The sequence below is a fragment of the Tauraco erythrolophus genome, chromosome 5, assembly GCF_009769465.1.
Source record: "Tauraco erythrolophus isolate bTauEry1 chromosome 5, bTauEry1.pri, whole genome shotgun sequence".
Classification (NCBI taxonomy): domain Eukaryota; kingdom Metazoa; phylum Chordata; class Aves; order Musophagiformes; family Musophagidae; genus Tauraco; species Tauraco erythrolophus.
In genome coordinates, this window is record NC_141469.1 from 72,067,755 (window position 1) to 72,086,899 (window position 19,145).

Consider the following 19,145-nt stretch of genomic DNA (forward strand, 5'->3'; position numbering starts at 1 on the left):
TTGTGTTTTAATTTTGTTCCAAAATATAAGGCATAAATATTTATTTCACACTGAGCACTGGAGCTGAAATGCAGTCAATTTGCAAGCGTTCTTAGCGAAGTTCATTCTGACCTCACTTTGAATAAAATGGATGAAGTGCTGGTTTGAATGTCATGTTAGTAGAGGGAACAGTCGAATTAATATATTCTGAGCAGCTTTTATTCTTCCTTAATAATGTGAAAATCTTATGAACTGAAGCCTGGAAAGTTTCTAGTTGGAAGTGGAAGGAGGAGAGCAAAGTAAATATATAAAGACAGAGTGCGAGAAGTGGTAATAATAAGGGAGATAAAAATAAAAGGGAATAAAAGATTTCTAGTTGACTGTAGTAGGAAAAAGATTTTGATAGCAAGTGGAAAAAGAAGAGACTGAAACAGCAAAAAACAGCGGAGTTTTGGTTCTCTGGTGTTCTGGTGTGCATCCTCTTCAGATTGTTTTAATGTTGCATGCAGGCCTTCCCCAGTCATCTGGCATGACTGGTTGGAGAGGAGCTTCTTGTTAATGCCTGCTTGTGCTGCCAGAACACCACCAAAAGATTTCATTATAAAGAGGGAACAGCAGCCTGAACAAATAATTAAACAACAGGGTTCTATAGTTTCTGACACTGGCTGACAGGACAGATAAAAATGTACGTATATGTGCTGGAAGAGGAGAGGAGGTTGTCTCATCCTACTCTCCTGGAGCGATAAGCATTTGCAGCTTGCAGTTTGACGAGATTGACGAGTTGAGACTTGGGCTGCGGACTGTGCTGGCTGGCACTAAGATGCTTTCAAAAACTGCAGAAACTTGGCTATCCATGCCCCGTTGCTCAGACCAGCAGTAGTAAGTAGCATCTGTTCTTTCCCATGCACTAAACTTGAATCACAGCTTCCAGCACGTGATTTAGCAAATAGAAGTTCCAGCTGTTGACATGAGAAAATCCTGCATGCCTGTGTGCTCAGTCCACCAGATGAGTTTGTCTCTAGCTGGCAGGTGTTGCCAGCTGCTCCTTTGAGTACTAGCGGTTTGAATACCCTCTGATGATTTTAGTTAATAATATTGCAGGGGCAGTTTTTTCTTCTGGCCTTTGCCTCAGCATACAGTCGTGCCTCCGTGCCTCACCTCAGACTTGTCCGTTTTTGACTTGCATTTCTGACAGATTCGAGGTGATGAAAGGAAGCAACAAAACCAGCCATCCTGGACACAATACTGTCAGTAACTCCTGTGTAGTGTTCTGCCATATCTTTCAAGGCAGTATGCATCTCCTTTCAGTGTTAAATAACATTGGTGGCATTCACTTAGGAGAAGAAAGTGAGTCTTTACTGGCTACATCTTTATGTAGCTCAGCAAGTCACTACTCCCTCAACTGCCAGCATCTATCACCAAAGAAACAGTGTATACTGCTCTGCTTCTCTGATAATCCATCTCAAAGTCTGTCTCCCTGTGTCATTGAGTGCTGCTGGAGATCTCTTCTGTGCTCCTGAATCTGGGAAAACTGCAAATGCTGTTTCATGGTAGAAGGTCCAGAATATCTTTTTCGTATTGCAGTTCCATCCCCAGCCAAACCTTCATCATTTGCATGTAGAAATGGAAGAAATTATTGTAAGGAACAGTTTTCTGAGACTACCATGGGTTTGTAGGGGATGTTGCTCAGCTTTTCTGACACATCCTCTGTGAAATGCTTTTACCAAATAGGTGATAGGTTAATACACATAGAATCATAGAATCGTTAGGGCTGGAAGGGACCTTCAAAGGTCATCTAGTCCAACCCCCCTGCAAGGAACAGGGATATCTCCAACTAGATCAGGTTGCTCAGGGCCTCATCCAACCGGGCCTTGAACGTCTCCAGGGATGGAGCATCCACCACCTCTCTGGGCAACCTGTTCCAGTGTTCTACAACTCTCATGGTAAAAAATTTTTTCCTAATATCCAACCTGAATCTGCCTCCCTCTATTTTAAAACCATTACCCCTTGTCCTATCACAACTGGCCCTCCTGAACAGCCTCTCCCCATCTTTCTTGTAGGCCCCCTTGAGGTACTGGAAGACCGCTATAAGGTCACCCCGGAGCCTCCTCTTCTCCAGGCTGAACAGCCCCAACTCTTTCAGCCTGTCCTCATAGGAAAGGTGCTCCAGCCCTCTTATCATCTTCGTGGCCCTCCTCTGGACCCTCTCCAACTGGTCCATGTCCTTCTTATGTTGGGGACTCCAGAACTGGACACAATACTCCAAGTGAGGTCTCACGAGGGCAGAGTAGAGGGGGAGAATCACCTCCCTCGACCTGCTGGCCACGCTCCTCTTGATGCAGCCCAGGACGCGGTTGGCCTTCTGGGCCGCAAGAGCACATTGCCGGCTCATATTGAGCTTCTCGTCCACCAGTACTCCCAAGTCCTTCTCCTCAGGGCTGTTCACGATCCGTTCTCCACCCAGTCTGTAATTGTGCCTGGGATTGCCATGACCCAGATGTAGGACCTTGCATTTGGCCTGGTTAAACTTCATGAGGTTGGTACGGGCCCACCTCTCCAGCCTGTCGAGGTCCCTCTGGATGGCATCCCTCCCTTCCAGCGTGTCAACGGCACCACACAGCTTGGTGTCATCAGCGAACTTGCTGAGGGTGCACTCCATGCCACTGTCCACGTCACCGACAAAGATGTTGAAGAGGGCCGGGCCCAACACGGACCCCTGAGGGACGCCACTCGTGACCGGTCTCCACATGGACATCGAGCCGTTGACCACTACTCTCTGAGTACGGCCATTGAGCCAATTCCTTATCCACCGAGTGGTCCATCCATCAAACCCATGCCTCTCTAGTTTAGAGAGAAGAATGTCGTGCGGGACAGTGTCAAAAGCTTTGCACAAGTCCAGGTAGATGACATCCGTTGGTCGACCCTTGTCCACCGATGCTGTCACCCCATCATAAAAGGCCACCAAGTTGGTCAGGCACGATCTGCCTTTGGTGAAGCCATGTTGGCTGTCACCCACCACCTCCTTGCTCTCCATGTGCCTTAGCATGGTTCCCAGGAGAATCTGCTCCATGACCTTGCCAGGCACAGAGGTGAGGCTGACCAGCCTGTAGTTGCCCGGGTCCTCCTTGCACTCCTCCTCCACATGCAAATACAGAAGAGTTTCAGTGGGGAGGGGGGAGGCGTTGCATTTTAATTCTAGTCTAGGAAGAGGTCGAGGATCACTAGTGCCCCATTTATGGGATTTGCTGTTTGTGAAACCCTAAAACCATGTGTCAAGGGGGTGTTCCCATTTGAAAAAGATTCAAGTGTCTCTCTCGACCCTTCACCATTTCCGTCTTAGTCTCTGCTTCTAGATCAGTCTCTGAAAAAAATGGCAGCAACTCAGTTTGGAGCTATTAGGGAACTAGGCTTCTTAATTCATATTTGGGGAGCTGGGATCCCTTTTATCCCTTTGCCATACCTGCTTTTTCTTGTGGATCAGATTGATCTTTGCTTTTAAAGTTCGTTCCAAACATGGTTGCTGCCTTCTGTCTCACAGTATCTCTTTTTCTTCAGGCCTTTATTTTAGCCCTTTTTCTGCCAGGCAACGATGCTCCTTCAGGTTTGACTTTTTCCTTTTCTCTGAAGTAATCAATTTGAGTTATTTTCATTTTTATATAGCTACTGTTAAGAGAATAGCCTTCAGAGCTATCTACATGGATTAAGGATTTGCCTTCCTGGTGTCAAAGATAATAATCTCCATAATTTTGAAAGTCAGGTGTCATTGTCTGGAGAAACCTGCTGAGCAGGGAGACTAAGTTTCTTTTCTGGGATTTAATAAGGCTTTTACATGGTCATCTTCAAACATCCATCTTAAGCCTACCTGTGCAGATGAAACTTTCTTTTATTGTGTGGTTCTGCAGTGCTTGCATGTTTTGTCTCCTGTCAGGAAAGGTATCTTTGCCCTTTATCCTCTTCTGCTTCTGGACATACCTTGTTTGCTTCCACATACCTACCTTCTCTGTGGTGGCACTGTTTCTATGCTAGCAGGAAGAGTTCCTGAGGAGAAAAGTGAAAGCACTCATTTTCTGCCTTTCTCGGAGGGGAACCAGGGTCTTAGCTCAAAAGCTAGCAGGGCTCATTGGCAGGGCTTTAAACTAGATTTGAAGGGGGAGGGGGGGAATATCAAGAATGGTAAAGATATGCTGGAAGTATCTGTAGAACAGAAGAAGGGAATTCCAGCCAAGAAGTCAGATCTATACCGCTGTCAGCATGGCACCAGTGCCAGCACCGAGGGTCCAGAAGCTGAGGATGGATCGCAGGTATGTTCGAACGATCTTACACTGCCGTCCAAGAGAACACCTGTCACTCCAGCCAGCGAGTCGGCTTTGTCGGAGGCCCATCTCAAGTGTATGTACACCAACGCACGCAGCATGGGAAATAAACAGGATGAGCTAGAGATGCGTGTACATGAGCAGGGCTACGACCTTATTGGCATCACGGAGACGTGGTGGGATGACTCCTATGACTGGAGTGTCAACATGGAGGGGTATAAGCTTTTTAGAAAGGACAGGAAGGGGAGACGAGGAGGGGGTGTCGCTCTCTACGTCAGCAACCGGCTGGAGTGCGTGGAGCTTCGCCTGGGGTCGGAGGACGAGCTGACAGAGAGCTTATGGGTCAAGATTAGAGGACGGGGACGGATAGGGGATGTTACGGTAGGAGTCTGTTACAGGCCACCTGGCCAGGAGGACAGAGCAGATGAGGCGCTTTATAGCCAGATAGGAGCAGCCTCGCGGTCACAAGCCCTGGTCCTCATGGGGGACTTCAACCACCCTGACATCTGTTGGAGAGACAATACGGCAGGGCACAGGCAGTCCAGGAGGTTCCTGGAATGCGTGGATGACAACTTCCTCCTGCAGGTGATAGAGGAGCCGACAAGGAGGGGTGCCATGCTTGACCTTGTGCTCACCAACAGGGAGGGACTGGTGGGCGATGTGAAACTTAAGGATAGCCTTGGCTGCAGTGACCACGACACAGTGGAGTTCAAGATCCATGGGGCAGCAAGGAAACCATTCAGCAAGCTCTGTACCCTAGACTTCAAGAAGGCGGACTTCGGCCTCTTGAAGCACCTGATGGGCAAAGTGCCGTGGGAGGCGGCCCTGGAGGGACAAGGGGCCCAGGAAAGTTGGTCCACATTCAAGGAGCACCTTCTCCAAGCTCAGCAGAGGTGCATCCCGACGAAGAACAAGTCGGGCAAAAAGACCAGGAGGCCGGCGTGGATGAGCAAGGAGCTCCTGGACCAACTGAAAATGAAGAAGTTAGCCTACAGAGGGTGGAAGCGGAGACAGATAGCCTGGGAGGAATACAGAGAAGCTGTAAGAGTGACCAGGGATCAAGTGAGGAAGGCTAAAGCCCTAAAGGAATTGAATTTGGCAAGGGATATAAAAAGCAACAAGAAATGCTTCTATAGGTATGTAGGGGACAAAAGGAAGTCCAAGGAGAACATAGGCCCCCTCCGGAAGGATACTGGTGCTCTGGTTACCCGGGACATAGAGAAGGCTGAGGTACTCAATGAATTTTTTGCCTCAGTCTTCACTGGTAAAGCCTCTTGTCTTACCACCCAAGCTGTGGAAAGAACTAGCAGGGACTGTGAGGATGAACCACCGCCCACTGTACTTGAAGACCAGGTTCGAGAACATCTGAGGAACTTGAAGGTGCACAAGTCCATGGGACCTGATGAGATCCATCCGCGGGTCCTGAAGGAACTGGCGGATGAAGTTGCCAAGCCACTGGCTATTGTATTCGAGAAGTCGTGGCGGTCTGGCGAGGTCCCCGATGACTGGAAGAGAGGGAACATAACCCCCATTTTTAAAAAGGGGAACAAGGAGGACCCGGGCAACTACAGACCGGTCAGCCTCACCTCTGTGCCTGGCAAGGTCATGGAGCAGATTCTCCTGGGAACCATGCTAAGGCACATGGAGAGCAAGGAGGTGGTGGGTGACAGCCAACATGGCTTCACCAAAGGCAGATCGTGCCTGACCAACTTGGTGGCCTTTTATGATGGGGTGACAGCATCGGTGGACAAGGGTCGACCAACGGATGTCATCTACTTGGACTTGTGCAAAGCTTTTGACACTGTCCCGCACGACATTCTTCTCTCTAAACTAGAGAGTCATGGGTTCGATGGATGGACCACTCGGTGGATAAGGAATTGGCTCAATGGCCGCACTCAGAGAGTAGTGGTCAATGGCTCGATGTCCAAGTGGAGACCGGTCACGAGTGGCGTCCCTCAGGGGTCCGTGTTGGGCCCGGCCCTCTTCAACATCTTTGTCGGTGACGTGGACAGTGGCATGGAGTGCACCCTCAGCAAGTTCGCCGATGACACCAAGCTGTGTGGTGCCGTCGACACGCTGGAAGGGAGGGATGCCATCCAGAGGGACCTCGACAGGCTGGAGAGGTGGGCCCGTACCAACCTCATGAAGTTTAACCAGGCCAAATGCAAGGTCCTACATCTGGGTCATGGCAATCCCAGGCACAATTACAGACTGGGTGGAGAACGGATCGTGAACAGCCCTGAGGAGAAGGACTTGGGAGTACTGGTGGACGAGAAGCTCAATATGAGCCGGCAATGTGCTCTTGCGGCCCAGAAGGCCAACCGCGTCCTGGGCTGCATCAAGAGGAGCGTGGCCAGCAGGTCGAGGGAGGTGATTCTCCCCCTCTACTCTGCCCTCGTGAGACCTCACTTGGAGTACTGCGTCCAGTTCTGGAGTCCCCAACATAAGAAGGACATGGACCAGTTGGAGAGGGTCCAGAGGAGGGCCACGAAGATGATAAGAGGGCTGGAGCACCTTTCCTATGAGGACAGGCTGAAAGAGTTGGGGCTGTTCAGCCTGGAGAAGAGGAGGCTCCGGGGTGACCTTATAGCGGTCTTCCAGTACCTCAAGGGGGCCTACAGGAAAGATGGGGAGAGGCTGTTCAGGAGGGCCAGTTATGATAGGACAAGGGGTAACGGTTTTAAAATAGAGGGAGGTAGGTTCAGGTTGGATATTAGGAAAAAATTTTTTACCATGAGAGTGGTAGAACACTGGAACAGGTTGCCCAGAGAGGTGGTGGATGCTCCATCCCTGGAGACGTTCAAGGCCAGGTTGGACAAGGCCCTGAGCAACCTGATCTAGTTGGAGATATCCCTGTTCCTTGCAGGGGGGTTGGACTAGATGACCTTTGAAGGTCCCTTCCAGCCCTAACCATTCTATGATTCTATGATTCTATGATTCTCTTCTTTCTTCTTTTAACCGCTAAAAGGCAGAGATACTCTGGTTATTTCTTTGTCTACCTTTGTGCAAGATGCTGCTTGTCAACTTTTCTGTCCTTTTCTAGGACACCATAGATGACAGACATCTATGTCATTGAAAAGCTCTTCTCTTATAAATCTCCTGCCCCTTTATTTGTCAACACTTAGCCCAACTTGCAGTACAACAAGGTCACCATGTTAGTGTGTAGAACTGATGCCAAGCCTTGTCACACAGGTTTGAGTTTCAGAGGTACAGTCAGAAATTTGTATTGTCTTTCAAAGGTCATATCTACTAGAGAAACATTTAGTAGTCACTAGTGTGGACATTACAGCCCTCTGAGAAGGAACAAATTTGAATACTCGCTGGACATTAGGTAGAAGAGTCCTGGTCTGTCACCCAAGTAAACCTTTTTCAAATAAGGGCTTATTCTGTCAATGTATTTGCAGTATTTTTACTTCCTGTGCTTTTTAACTCTCCAACCATTTTATTAATTCTTTCCATTTCACCTTTATTATACGTTCTTATATTTTCCTTCAGTTTATGAACATCTGCCTGGTCTGGGGATGTCCAACACTAATTAGAAAATAACATTCTAGCAGTGGTTTCTGCACAGTTGAATACAGAGAGGAATGTTCCTGCAATCTGTGATCCACAAAGCAATGCTTTGTAGCTGGTACACATTTCTAAATACTTCCAGGAGGTATGCCATTCTGGATATCTGACCTCCTTTGGGCTTTATACCATTTATTCAGGTGGTACGATACCTGAATAAATTTCTGAAAAGTATTCAGTTGCAAGGAAGAATTTCTTTTCAGTGCAGACTTTGTTCTCCTTCAACCAAGTGACAGAAGGAAAAGGAATGTGAGCATTTCTCTTCTACTCTTCATTTAATCCTCATTCTTGCCTAATGATGCTCTGCCCTAGCACTACTGTCTATGTGAAATTAAGCTGGTTTTGCCTTCACTCATTTACAACGTATAGAAGTGAATCTCTTTTTTTCCCTCAAAGAAATCATCTGATATACCAGAGCTCTAAATTAAGATACTGTGTGACTTGCAGATTCTGAATTGGTGAGCTGTTTAGTTCATTTTCCCTGTTGTTAGCTGTTGGAAACCACTGTGAGAAATTCGTGATGTGCTGTTTTTCTGAATTTTACTTTACTAAGTCTGTCCTGCTCGACAATTCAATGAAGTACTACTGGCTGTGTTCAGATTATGAAGCAGTTAAATTAGCACTGGAAACAGTGGAGTGAGAAACGTCTTCCTTATGTATTTCGTAATCCTAGTCCTTAGGAGTTGTTTTTGTGATTTTTTTTTTGTTTGTTTGTTTGTTTTACATAAGAAAAGTAGTTTAAGCTCTTCACCCCTGTGCTTATTTATCTCTAGAGTTTAAATTTGTTGCAGGTAGCTCATCTACAGTCAGCAGTCTGACATAACTTGTTTTCCTGGAGCAGCATCTGTAAGTTTGCTCCTAATGTGTAATTGTTGACCATAAAATTAAGTAACTCAGTGCTTCTATAAAATTACTAAGGAAGTTGTGCAATTTGGGTGGCTGAAGTTGACAAGCCACGTGACTGAACAGCCCCTTTCCTCATTAAGAGTATCATTTTCTACCTGAGGTTTAGAGATCTTTAATTTGTAGTACCTAGTGTACAAAAACATTATAGCATGAATATAAAGTAATTATTTTTAATTACTTGAAATATGTGTTTCTAGAAAGGTACTTTTTTTTATGATATTACTTACATCTTGGCACCATACAAACAAATGTCAATGAGACATTTTCCCAATAAAGTTTACAACTGAGTCTAAGAATGAAGGTATAAGACGGGCACACTGCTTCAAATTATAATGCAGATTGGTATCTGAGCAGTAAAAGAAAAGCCTGATCGTTTCCACAGTGGAAAAGTTCAGGAATGTCTCTTCAAGATTGTGATGTTGTTGCAACTTGTTTGCTTACCCCATTAATCAGAATGATAAAGTGGCAACAGGAGGTATGGCACTTGCATCCAGAATGTCTGCCTGATATACACTCATGATTGATGCAGTTCATTTTAGAGAAGTCTGGAAGAGAGCAGCATCAAGCAGACAGACTATTGCGACTGGAAAGAGAGATTCTATCATAAATTCTAATTCAGTGAAGAGAGAGTTGTTTGCCTGCTCAGAGGTTTTTCCTTAGCATGCCAGATTCACATAGTCATCTTGCCAGGAGTCAGGACATCTTTCAAAATAAAGTTTTATGCAGAACTGTGAAACAAAGGTCCCTTCCGTGATTAGAAACCTGTGCTCTTCCTCTAATTCAAATTGCTGAAAAACTGTTTTTAAGGGAGCTTATAAGACAAACTACAAAAGTTTAAGATAGTATTTTTATGGCTACTGCTCTCCACAGGTAGTATGGTCTGATTAGAATAAAGGTTTTGTTTGACAAAAGTTAGATGGGAGTTTGCTACATACTTGCAACTTCCAAATCTACCAAACCTGAAGATAATTACAGACAAGGTAAAAAAAAAGTCACATGTGTTAAAGTCTACATGAAGCATTTTAAAATCCCCCCTTCCTCTTCTTTTTTTTTTGACATCTTTTGTCAGCAGGGTGTTGTAGAAGAGTTAACAATAAACATACGAGTGTCTTCAGGTATTTTCTGCCAAATCATATTTGTTTGTCAATTTGTGTAAGAGCCACCCTTACTGGTGTGTATCCATGTGGGGACCTTCTGAACAAGAGAGTAGCTATAATATGTCAAGGCTCAAGCTGGCTCTCAAAAATTAGGGTGTTGCCTCTATTGCAAGAATACCCTTCCCGTAGAAGATGAAATTATAATTCTAAATCACTGTATAGCGTTGCAAATTAGATGTATGATGAGACATCATATATGCGATAAGAAGATTGTTGTTTGTTGATGGTTTAATAGCCTTTGGGATGACGGCGTGAGAATGAGACAAACACATTGATTAAGATTGTTATCAGATAGCATTATATAGAGATTTTGATAGCAGAAAGCAAGAACAGGCAATATTAGTTCTTAAAACAGTTCCTGCAGCTGTTATTGATCATGCTGATAATGCATGATATAAGATCCTTGCAGTTTGAAGTTGCCCATAAAATGGGCAGTTCATAATTTGAATCTGAAAATGTAGCTTTCTTCTGAGGCTGTGGCAGCATTACAATCTAAGAGCTGCTGAAGGCTCTTTAGCAAGATCGGAAGGGAAGCGGATGGTGCTTGGAGCTAGCACTCCCGTGTTGCCTGTGGACAATTTGTTGAAACCAATTTTCTGATTTTAGTAGAAGCAGCTCAGCAGCCTGCAGCTCTGGCTTTTCCTCGGGGCTCATTTTGTTTGATGCAGATAAACAAGGGACAGCAAGTCCAAGGCAGCTGAACTTGAACAGGGATCATCAAATCAGCTGTTGGTAACAAAGCAGTGTGGAAGTACCTAAGGCTCAATGAAAATAGTATCAAACTGCTGTATGTACGTTTTTTAAATCTAAAAAATGCATTTCTCGCATTCCCAGGCAACACATTTTCAAAAAGACTGCAGGCAAAAATACCTGCTTTAGTATAAATTGTAGGTATAGAGGTTGACAGTGATTGCCATCTTGTGTACAGTGATCTTCCATGAAATGCTCAGTACCTGCTTTGACTCACTTACAGCTGCCATAAAACTTGAAAATAATGTGAGCATCTCACATGAGGGTCTACTTTACTTAATAAAAGTGGAGCTGTACTCTTTAATTACACTAGTGAGTAAGACAGTGTGATTGGCTTGGTAACTGTGAATGAGAGTCTTGGAAGGTAAGTGCCCTCTAGGGATTCCTATTAGTTAGTCTCTTGCCAGGTATTGCAAGACATGGGAGGAGGGGTTAATTGATAGCTCAATTAAATCTCTTTTCTTAATATTAAGTGATTAGTTTGATATACCTTGCAGGTGCAGTATACAATACTGCTGTTTGTGGTAGCTACTTTCTACTTTTCTAGTGCTATATAAACAGCATATTAATTTTAAACATCAGTCATTTTACTACCGTCATCCAGTTAATTTTTTTTTGAGGGCTGATAATCCCATATAATGAGTAGTTTGTGTAGCATAACAGTCTTTTAGCTATTTAGTTTCTGTAATTAGTATACAAGCTTGTAATGCCAGATTATTAAATCTGTAACATCAATGCATGTTCTTTCTCACAAGAAAAGAAAATAAGTCCTTAAAAAATCGTCAAGGTAGGGTCTTCCTGCTTCCTCCTTCGTCCTTCCTGAAGCGTATGTAAGCGCAGCATTTACAAGAGCCCTTTAGCCAGCCTAAAGGGCAACTGGCAGTGCTGGCTTGTGGGTTCTGACACACCAGGCCTGGGTACAGGGAGAGCAGCCCTCGGGATCGCTGCTTCTGCGTGCCCGCTGTGCGTGCTCAGTGATGCTTGCCCTGCAGTCTCTCTGGCCTTCCGACTGCCTGTGTCTGCAACACTGCGTGGTTCTCCAGGTTGGATGGTTTGTGAGTGCAGAGTTGGAGGATGCAGACTGGCGGAGATCTCAGCTCTGTCTCCACGGATGGGTGCAGGGAGCATCAGTTAGCTCCTCCTTGGAGAGGCAGCCGCAGCACGGCACACCGTTTCACTGAAGCTGCTGTGGGTCAGAAGGCAAGCATACCAAACTGCTAAGTAACTGATTACTGGTGTGTTGGGGAAGACCTGGTATTCTGTGTTTGTTCCTGGGACCACGGTGTCTGCATTGGCTTGCTCACCTTTCTGAAGAGATACATGTTTTCTGAAGATTTGGGATGTTACTGTTTTGCTTCTCTTCCGTCATTTGTCTTGCAACTATAAGCTTGAAATGTTTTGAATTTCTTCTCTAATGAAGTTATTTGGCAAATGCAGGTCTAATAGCCCTGGAAGTACAAAATGCATAGTCCCAGCTTGAGTCATAATAGTTTTTCTTTTAATTTTAAGCAGTGAACAAGACTCCAGAGTTGATGTATCTTTATTGAGAACGTCCCTATTAATAATGTTTGATATGAGTAAAGCGTCATCTTGGAAGTCTGCCATCGTTGTTTTAGAAGTAGCATGCAGACAAGAATGGATGTAGTTTAATAGTAGTGAGGTTAAATGATCCTGCAGTGGTCCAAAGATTTAGTGTTTGCTCCAATTTCTTCTGGAGTTTAGACCTTTCAATAAACTGACTTTTCCACAGTCCATTTCAAATTTCTTTCAGGTTTTCAGAGTTACTAATTCAGTTGTTAAAAGTGTATTTAGTAACCAAATCAAGGCAATTGTCAGAATAACCAGTACTGAAGTATTCTACTGGTGTCAGTAGTGACATAATCTTTATCCACGTTTTCATTAGTGCTTATGAGATGCAGAAAACAGCTATTTTATAACAGGGGCAGATGTGAAAATGATATAATGCCTTCTGGATCTAGGAATGCTAGAGATCCTTATTTTGAGTACAGATAATTCCGAAGATGAGTCTTACGGAAACTTGTGTAACTGCTTCCCTGAATAAACTGAGTTACTCGGATGTTTTTCTTCGAGATGCCATGTGCTGTCATTTCTGACAGTACAAGCTGTGTCCCACTGTGGTACGGAGGACACTTGGTAGGTGTCAAGGTAGTTACTCTGTCTGGAGCAAAGTAGCAAAGTGTTGAGGCTATAGTGAAATATAATACAGACTACTCTAAGTTATGGTCATACTAAATATGTATTAACTCCTGGAAATCCATACTATTTATGGATGTATAGCACCTGCTGCTGTTTACCACAAATGAGACCATTTGTCTTGATCTTTGTTTTTTAAATCTTGATAATAGTGAAATGTGATGTCTCACCTGTAATACTGTATAATGATGTTTTAATGCTGACAGTAAATCTGTACTTGGCTTAATACTGTGAGATACGTGTTCAAGCTGGTTTATGTATGGGGTTTTACAGTAATGAAATTGTGTTGCTTGGTTGCATGCCACAAAATAAATTGCAACAAAGATCCATTTAAAATCCTCTGTTTCTCAGCCTTGGGAAGGAGGAAACAGCATCACTCATTCATGTAAGAAATTGTTTCCTCCAAACTGAGACTGGGCATAGAATTTGTTTCATAATAAAAAGCTTTTACAATAAACTGGGGACGGAGGGGAGGGGATTACTATTGTCAACTTCAAAAGCTTTCAGTTAAAATTCTTACAAATTTGCTATGGAGAAGTGTGTTGTTATTATTACTCTATTATTATGAAGCAAGGTGCATTACTGCTGAAGATGTGTATTTTGCAGGAAACTGCAAAATGCATTCAGTTTGCTCCACATGCCTTAACACAGTACAGAACATGTACTGCTACTTTTTTGGTGCAGAGCTGAAGACAAATGTTCCTGCCATGAGATAATGCATTATTTCTTGTACTGCAGTCTGCCTCTTGTGCACTTGTTGCAAGTGTACATACAAGCAGTTTTGTAGCCTGTGAGTATGCAGCCTGAACTGCATGAATTTGCTCATGAATTAAAAAAAAAAAAATCTAGCATTTTTAAAATTAATTAAATTATAGCATTAAACAAAATTTTTTAAAAAAACCCCACAAACCCAAACAAAACAAAGTTGGGCCATTATTTAAATTAGCGTTAAATGATGAGCTTTTTATTGCCTTAGCAGACACCTGGATTCTTCTGCACCATAAGGAACATTTATTTGGATTGACAACAGGAAGAGCATACATGTATGGGCTGTGTATTTGTTAATTTGGCTGATCACAGAAGGGAAGTGTAACTTATCTTGATCCAATGTGTAAGAGAAATGAAGAGTACCTAAATGGCAGGAAGTGCATGACTTCAAATTTATGTGGCTCCAGTTCTTCATCTTGTTTTGTTTTACTTTGCAGTCTACTCCTTTACACCTAGCAGCAGGCTACAACAGAGTTCGAATAGTCCAGCTTCTGCTTCAGCATGGTGCAGATGTGCACGCAAAGGACAAAGGGTGTGTAAAGTGAATTGATTTATTATCTGTTTGCAGCAATGGTTTTGTATTAATCAAGATGAATAATTATTTCTCTGTTTCATGTTGCAGCGTTAATCTCAAGTAGTAGTAGAAGCTAAACTGTCGTATTTTTGCAGTAAGGATGGTGGTTACATAAGATACCAATAAAAAGTACACAGCAGTCAGAAATTTGGAATGATACGGTGTTCTCAGCCATACATTCTGAACTCTTAAGATGTTGATTCTCGTGGTGGTCTGATAGGAAGGCTTAGTCCTAACATTGTAGAAATTGGGCCCCTGCTTAAAGGCATGAGGTTTGTATTCAGAGTCAATAGAGGTGAGATATTTAATGAGTGTGTGTTCTGTCTCCATCAGCAAACTTGAGGCACTTCCTAGATCATTTTCTGCTGAGCCCTGCCTAGTGTTAGAAGATATTTTAAATTAAAATCTTAGCTTCTTTCTTTTTCTTTTCTTTCCCAAACCAGTCCCAAGCATACCTAAACTCTTGAATATTGACCAATTGTAGCACTTTTGTCTGTACATTCACCCCTAATGGCTCTTTTGGTCAGAATTGTTTTGAAATGCATGATGACACATTATGTAAGTCAAAAAAAACCCACAGTAAAGCTGCATGTAATACCTATTCAGGTAGATCCAGCACTGTTAAGCAAGTTTTAGATATTTCACACCTTTCCGAAATGTCAACATTCCTGGGTAGAAAATTCCAGCTTAGATGCTTTACTGGGGTTTGAATGATCTACTTGGAAAGTATGAGAAGTGTGATTAAGTTGAACTTGAGCAGGAGGTGAGGAGGGGAAGGAAAGAAACAAAACCTGATACACTTACTTTGTATTAAACTTAAAGCCAGTACAAACATACTTAGAAATGTTTGACATCGCAGTAAGCTCCCACTTTTTTTAGCAGCATGGCACGTTTACAATCACTGTGGTGTTTTGTTTTTCCTTGCTGTGTCCTATTTATACATAATTTATAAATAAATAGGCTATAAATGTGTGTCATTTGTCATTCATGGAGCTAAATTAGGTTACAATGATTTTATAGACCTGTTAGATCTTTACAGTGGGGTCACTTCAGAGTGAGGAACTGTACTGCATCTTCAAACTTCTAGTTACTCCTGAAGAGGACCACAGCCAAAGAAGCAGCTCTTTTTCCACTGGTCCTTTCTTTGCCTTACTGTCATTGTGCACAAAGTCACAATGTACTGGAAAAGAACAGATAAAGGGAGGGTGTGCTGCAGAAGTGGCCAGGTGGATTGCTGCTGTGACTCTTTGCTGATGAGATCTTGAAGGCCTCAGTCCTGTTAGATGACCAGTGTTTTGGAAGAGGGCAGGTTTTTTGAGCATGCTGTGGACTGGATACGCTCTCTGTCTGTCTCACAATACACCCATAAGTTGGAATTAAGAAAAACAACGATGGAAAATAACAGTTTGAAAAATTTCCTCGAAACAAATTGCCCTCTCCTTTGACAAGTGCAATGCTGCTTCTGAGACCATCTGCCTTAAAATTAAGTTTCCCCATTGTCTAGTACTTGCTGTCCTAATGCTATTTCAGTTGATTTTGCATTTCTGGGAATCATCTTTTGTATTTTTCATAAATGGTGAAGGGTTAATTACTATTTTCAGTGTATTATACATCCTGATTTGTTGAGCCATAACTAGCCTATCTTGCTTGGCTTGAATTAAACTCATTTTGTCCTCTGTAATAGTTGTCCTCTTTGCATCTTCCTTTCCATGTGTGACTTTTTTATTACATCTTGTGCTTATGACTAGATCCCTGTTACTTACTTTGCTAGTGGCATTTTTAAGTATAGCTTCCAGTAATATAGCTGTACAAAAATTACAGGGACTCTTATAAGTATCTTGCACAGTTAAATATGTTGTATTGTAAAAAAATGGGGTAAAATCAGATCATTCCACAGTCTGGAGCAGCAATTTCAGTCTGCTTTCTATGAATATTTGTACATCTTCATAACGTACTCAGGACTTGTGTTAGTGTTATCTGGGGAGTTTTGCCTTTTGCATACCATTTTAAACAAACCAGAGTTCATATTTAGGCAGAAATAGAACACTGACTTCTCTTGGGCAAATTCAATGTGGAATGGGATGTTTTCCTCTCCTTAGTAGCTTCAAGAAAGATAATTTCAAAGCCAATTAATGCTAATCTTAGTGGCAGATTAAACATCTGTGGCTTGTTAGGACCAAAAAACCCACTTTAATGGTGATCTTAAGTAACATGTTGTTCTGGAATGTTAGATTTTTACATTAGTTTGTGAATCATAATTTTTAAATATTTAAGTATTTTAGATTTAATTTGATTTCTGTTTTTCTCTCAGTAGATAGAAAATTGTTCCTCCTTCTTTAAAAATTGCTGCTTAAATAGATTTGTTATTTGCCTTCTTCCATACAGTGGTCTTGTGCCTCTTCATAATGCATGTTCATATGGACACTATGAGGTTACAGAGCTACTGCTTAAGGTAAGCAGAAGGATGAAAAGGAATTACTTTTGATTTAGATGTGTTAGGTGAGATATGCACTGTTTATACCAGAGTAGAAAAAGAATTTTTTTTTTTTTTTCTGTAGTGACTTGTTTCATACATACCCTGTATGTCATTTCAGAAGCTTGCAACTTTAGATCTTTCTGTGGTACAGCATATGTGGGGGTTTTTTTCCCTCCACCTAATTTCTTTGGACAGATAGTAGTGTTTCATTTATTTGAGCTTTTCTGTGGAAAAATCTGTTCTACTGAAAAACTAGCTCATACAGAAATTCCAGTTTCTTTTGAGGATTCAACAGTGGTTTTGTATATACAGGTATTTTTATAATAAATTTTTTGTGTGTGTGTTCATATATGAAAGACTGGAACCAGTTTTTATCATGAAATGAAAATCTAACTTTTTAATTGCTGAAGATGATTTCTTACGAATATGAGGCTTTCTTTGCTGTGCTAGCATGGTGCCTGTGTGAATGCTATGGACCTCTGGCAATTTACCCCCTTGCACGAAGCTGCTTCCAAGAACCGCGTAGAGGTCTGCTCCCTCCTACTGAGTCACGGTGCGGATCCCACATTAGTCAACTGCCACGGCAAGAGCGCGGTCGATATGGCTCCAACGCCTGAGCTAAGGGAGAGACTGACCTGTAAGTGTTTTCAGACTGGAAACAGTGCTTGGTGGGCACAAAGGAGTGCTTTCCTTTCAAGCCAGCGTCCTCACACTTCACAAGTAGGTGCAAAGCAGCACAGTAACTGCAGCTGTGCCTCTCGCTTTGAAGTACACAGGTACATTCAATATACTGTTCATAATATTGCCTGGTTTTCTTAGGTTTAGAATGTTTAAGGCACTGCTGATTCGGTGACTGTGGGGGGTTTTTTTGTGCTTAAAACCCAGTTAAGTCACATAGGAGCCTCTGTATCAAGGCTCTGTATCACACTTAGAGTAGCTTCAGTGTGCAAACTTGGACATGGAAATTCCAGCACCTTCTTTTGTAGTCTTTGCAGTCCTTATTCTGTTTACATAACAATGTTTCAGCTATAATTTGAATTTGTCTGCCTTTGTTTGCCCTCTTTAGAAGATTTGTTTTCTCATTGTTATAAACTGTAAAAGATAATTGAGACAATTGTGGAAACAAAGCATTTGAAATTAGAGAAAACTCCTTCTTGAGAAGTAGATTCTGAACTCAATTATAAATAAGCTTTTGGTTTGATCTATCACCTTCCCAGTATAGCAGAAGCCCCTGACACACTAAGAATGCGATCCTGCACTACTCACGATCACAGCCAGTCAGGTTGTTGTCCATCACTATTCTTTGCTTGTGAAGGTGGTGAGATCATTTGTAGCAGAAAACTGAAAGCTTTGCTCTAGGAGAAAAGATGAGGGTGTTAATATTATTTGTCTACTTCTCCGCTCTCTGTTCTGAGCTAACTTGGGAGATGCTTCTGGCTTTGAGGCAGGTTAATTTACCATTTCTTTAAATTAGCAAGCAAAAAAAAAAAAAGAAACCTTGTTTTATTTTTGTATTTATAGTTCCTGGAGAGGAGTGGGGAAAGATTCATGTCTATTAATATCCTCTGAAATGTGTACACAAATGTAAGCGTTACGCGGAATTCTACAGTATCTTGATGGGACATCCTGTATTTGTATATCCAAAATAACACGTTTAGTATATTCTGGAGTTCTTTGGTTTTATACTTGAGAAGTAATATTACACTTATTTGTGATTTCAAGATACTTGTGCTTTGAGAAATGCTTTGTTTACAAAGAAATTTGAATTCTATTTGAAATGAAAACTTAAAAGTTATATTTATTTCTAAATGCACAAATGGACCAGATGTTAAAACAAGGGTGGGAGAAGAAAGCCCCTCTTAACGAGCTTAGCATTTCAAGTTTCCTTATGAAAGAAAAATATTGATACTTTTATTGAAATTGTGGAGCGCTTTTTTCCCTAGTTCCCCAGTTCAGATGTCATTCTTGCTAACCTACCTTTCATTTGTACATTTTAAGAGAAACACTTTTAGTCCTTTTCAAATTATTTAAAACTAAAATGAAATAATTGTGGAACTGAGCAAGATGTGACACTGAAAATAATAAAATTACTCTCTGTACTTGCAAAGATATCGCTGCTATCAAAACCTGTTTCGTCTTTGTAGCAGACTGGCTTCAAATGCTTAGCTGGTTAGCTTTCTTTAAGACCAATAGTTTTGATATTTTTATATATATATAATTATATGTAAATTAGATATATTTATTCAGGTTTTACCCTGAATTATTTGTAGTCGTAAATACACTGAGTTTTTGAAAAGCAACTGTAATGCTTTTTTCTGAAATGTGTAATAGCATTGTGCTCCCTTGGACACATACATAGGTACTTCAGAGGTCACATATGCATTTAATATCAAGTGGGTAGAGGACAAGAGGGAGAAAAACTGTAAGGATTTTACTCA

General features: G+C 42.1%; 1 protein-coding gene across 2 annotated transcripts in view; it reads left to right on the forward strand.

The window, feature by feature from the left end:
- The window catches only part of TNKS (tankyrase), a 151,865-nt gene that overhangs the window by 90,130 nt on the left and 42,590 nt on the right, over positions 1–19,145 (forward strand). For both annotated transcript variants that reach the window (XM_086612603.1, XM_086612604.1), the window contains exons 6-8: positions 14,095–14,189; positions 16,617–16,683; positions 17,158–17,344. In XM_086612603.1, coding sequence (XP_086468729.1) covers positions 14,095–14,189; positions 16,617–16,683; positions 17,158–17,344 — 349 coding nt within the window. The remainder of the gene's footprint in view (positions 1–14,094; positions 14,190–16,616; positions 16,684–17,157; positions 17,345–19,145) is intronic.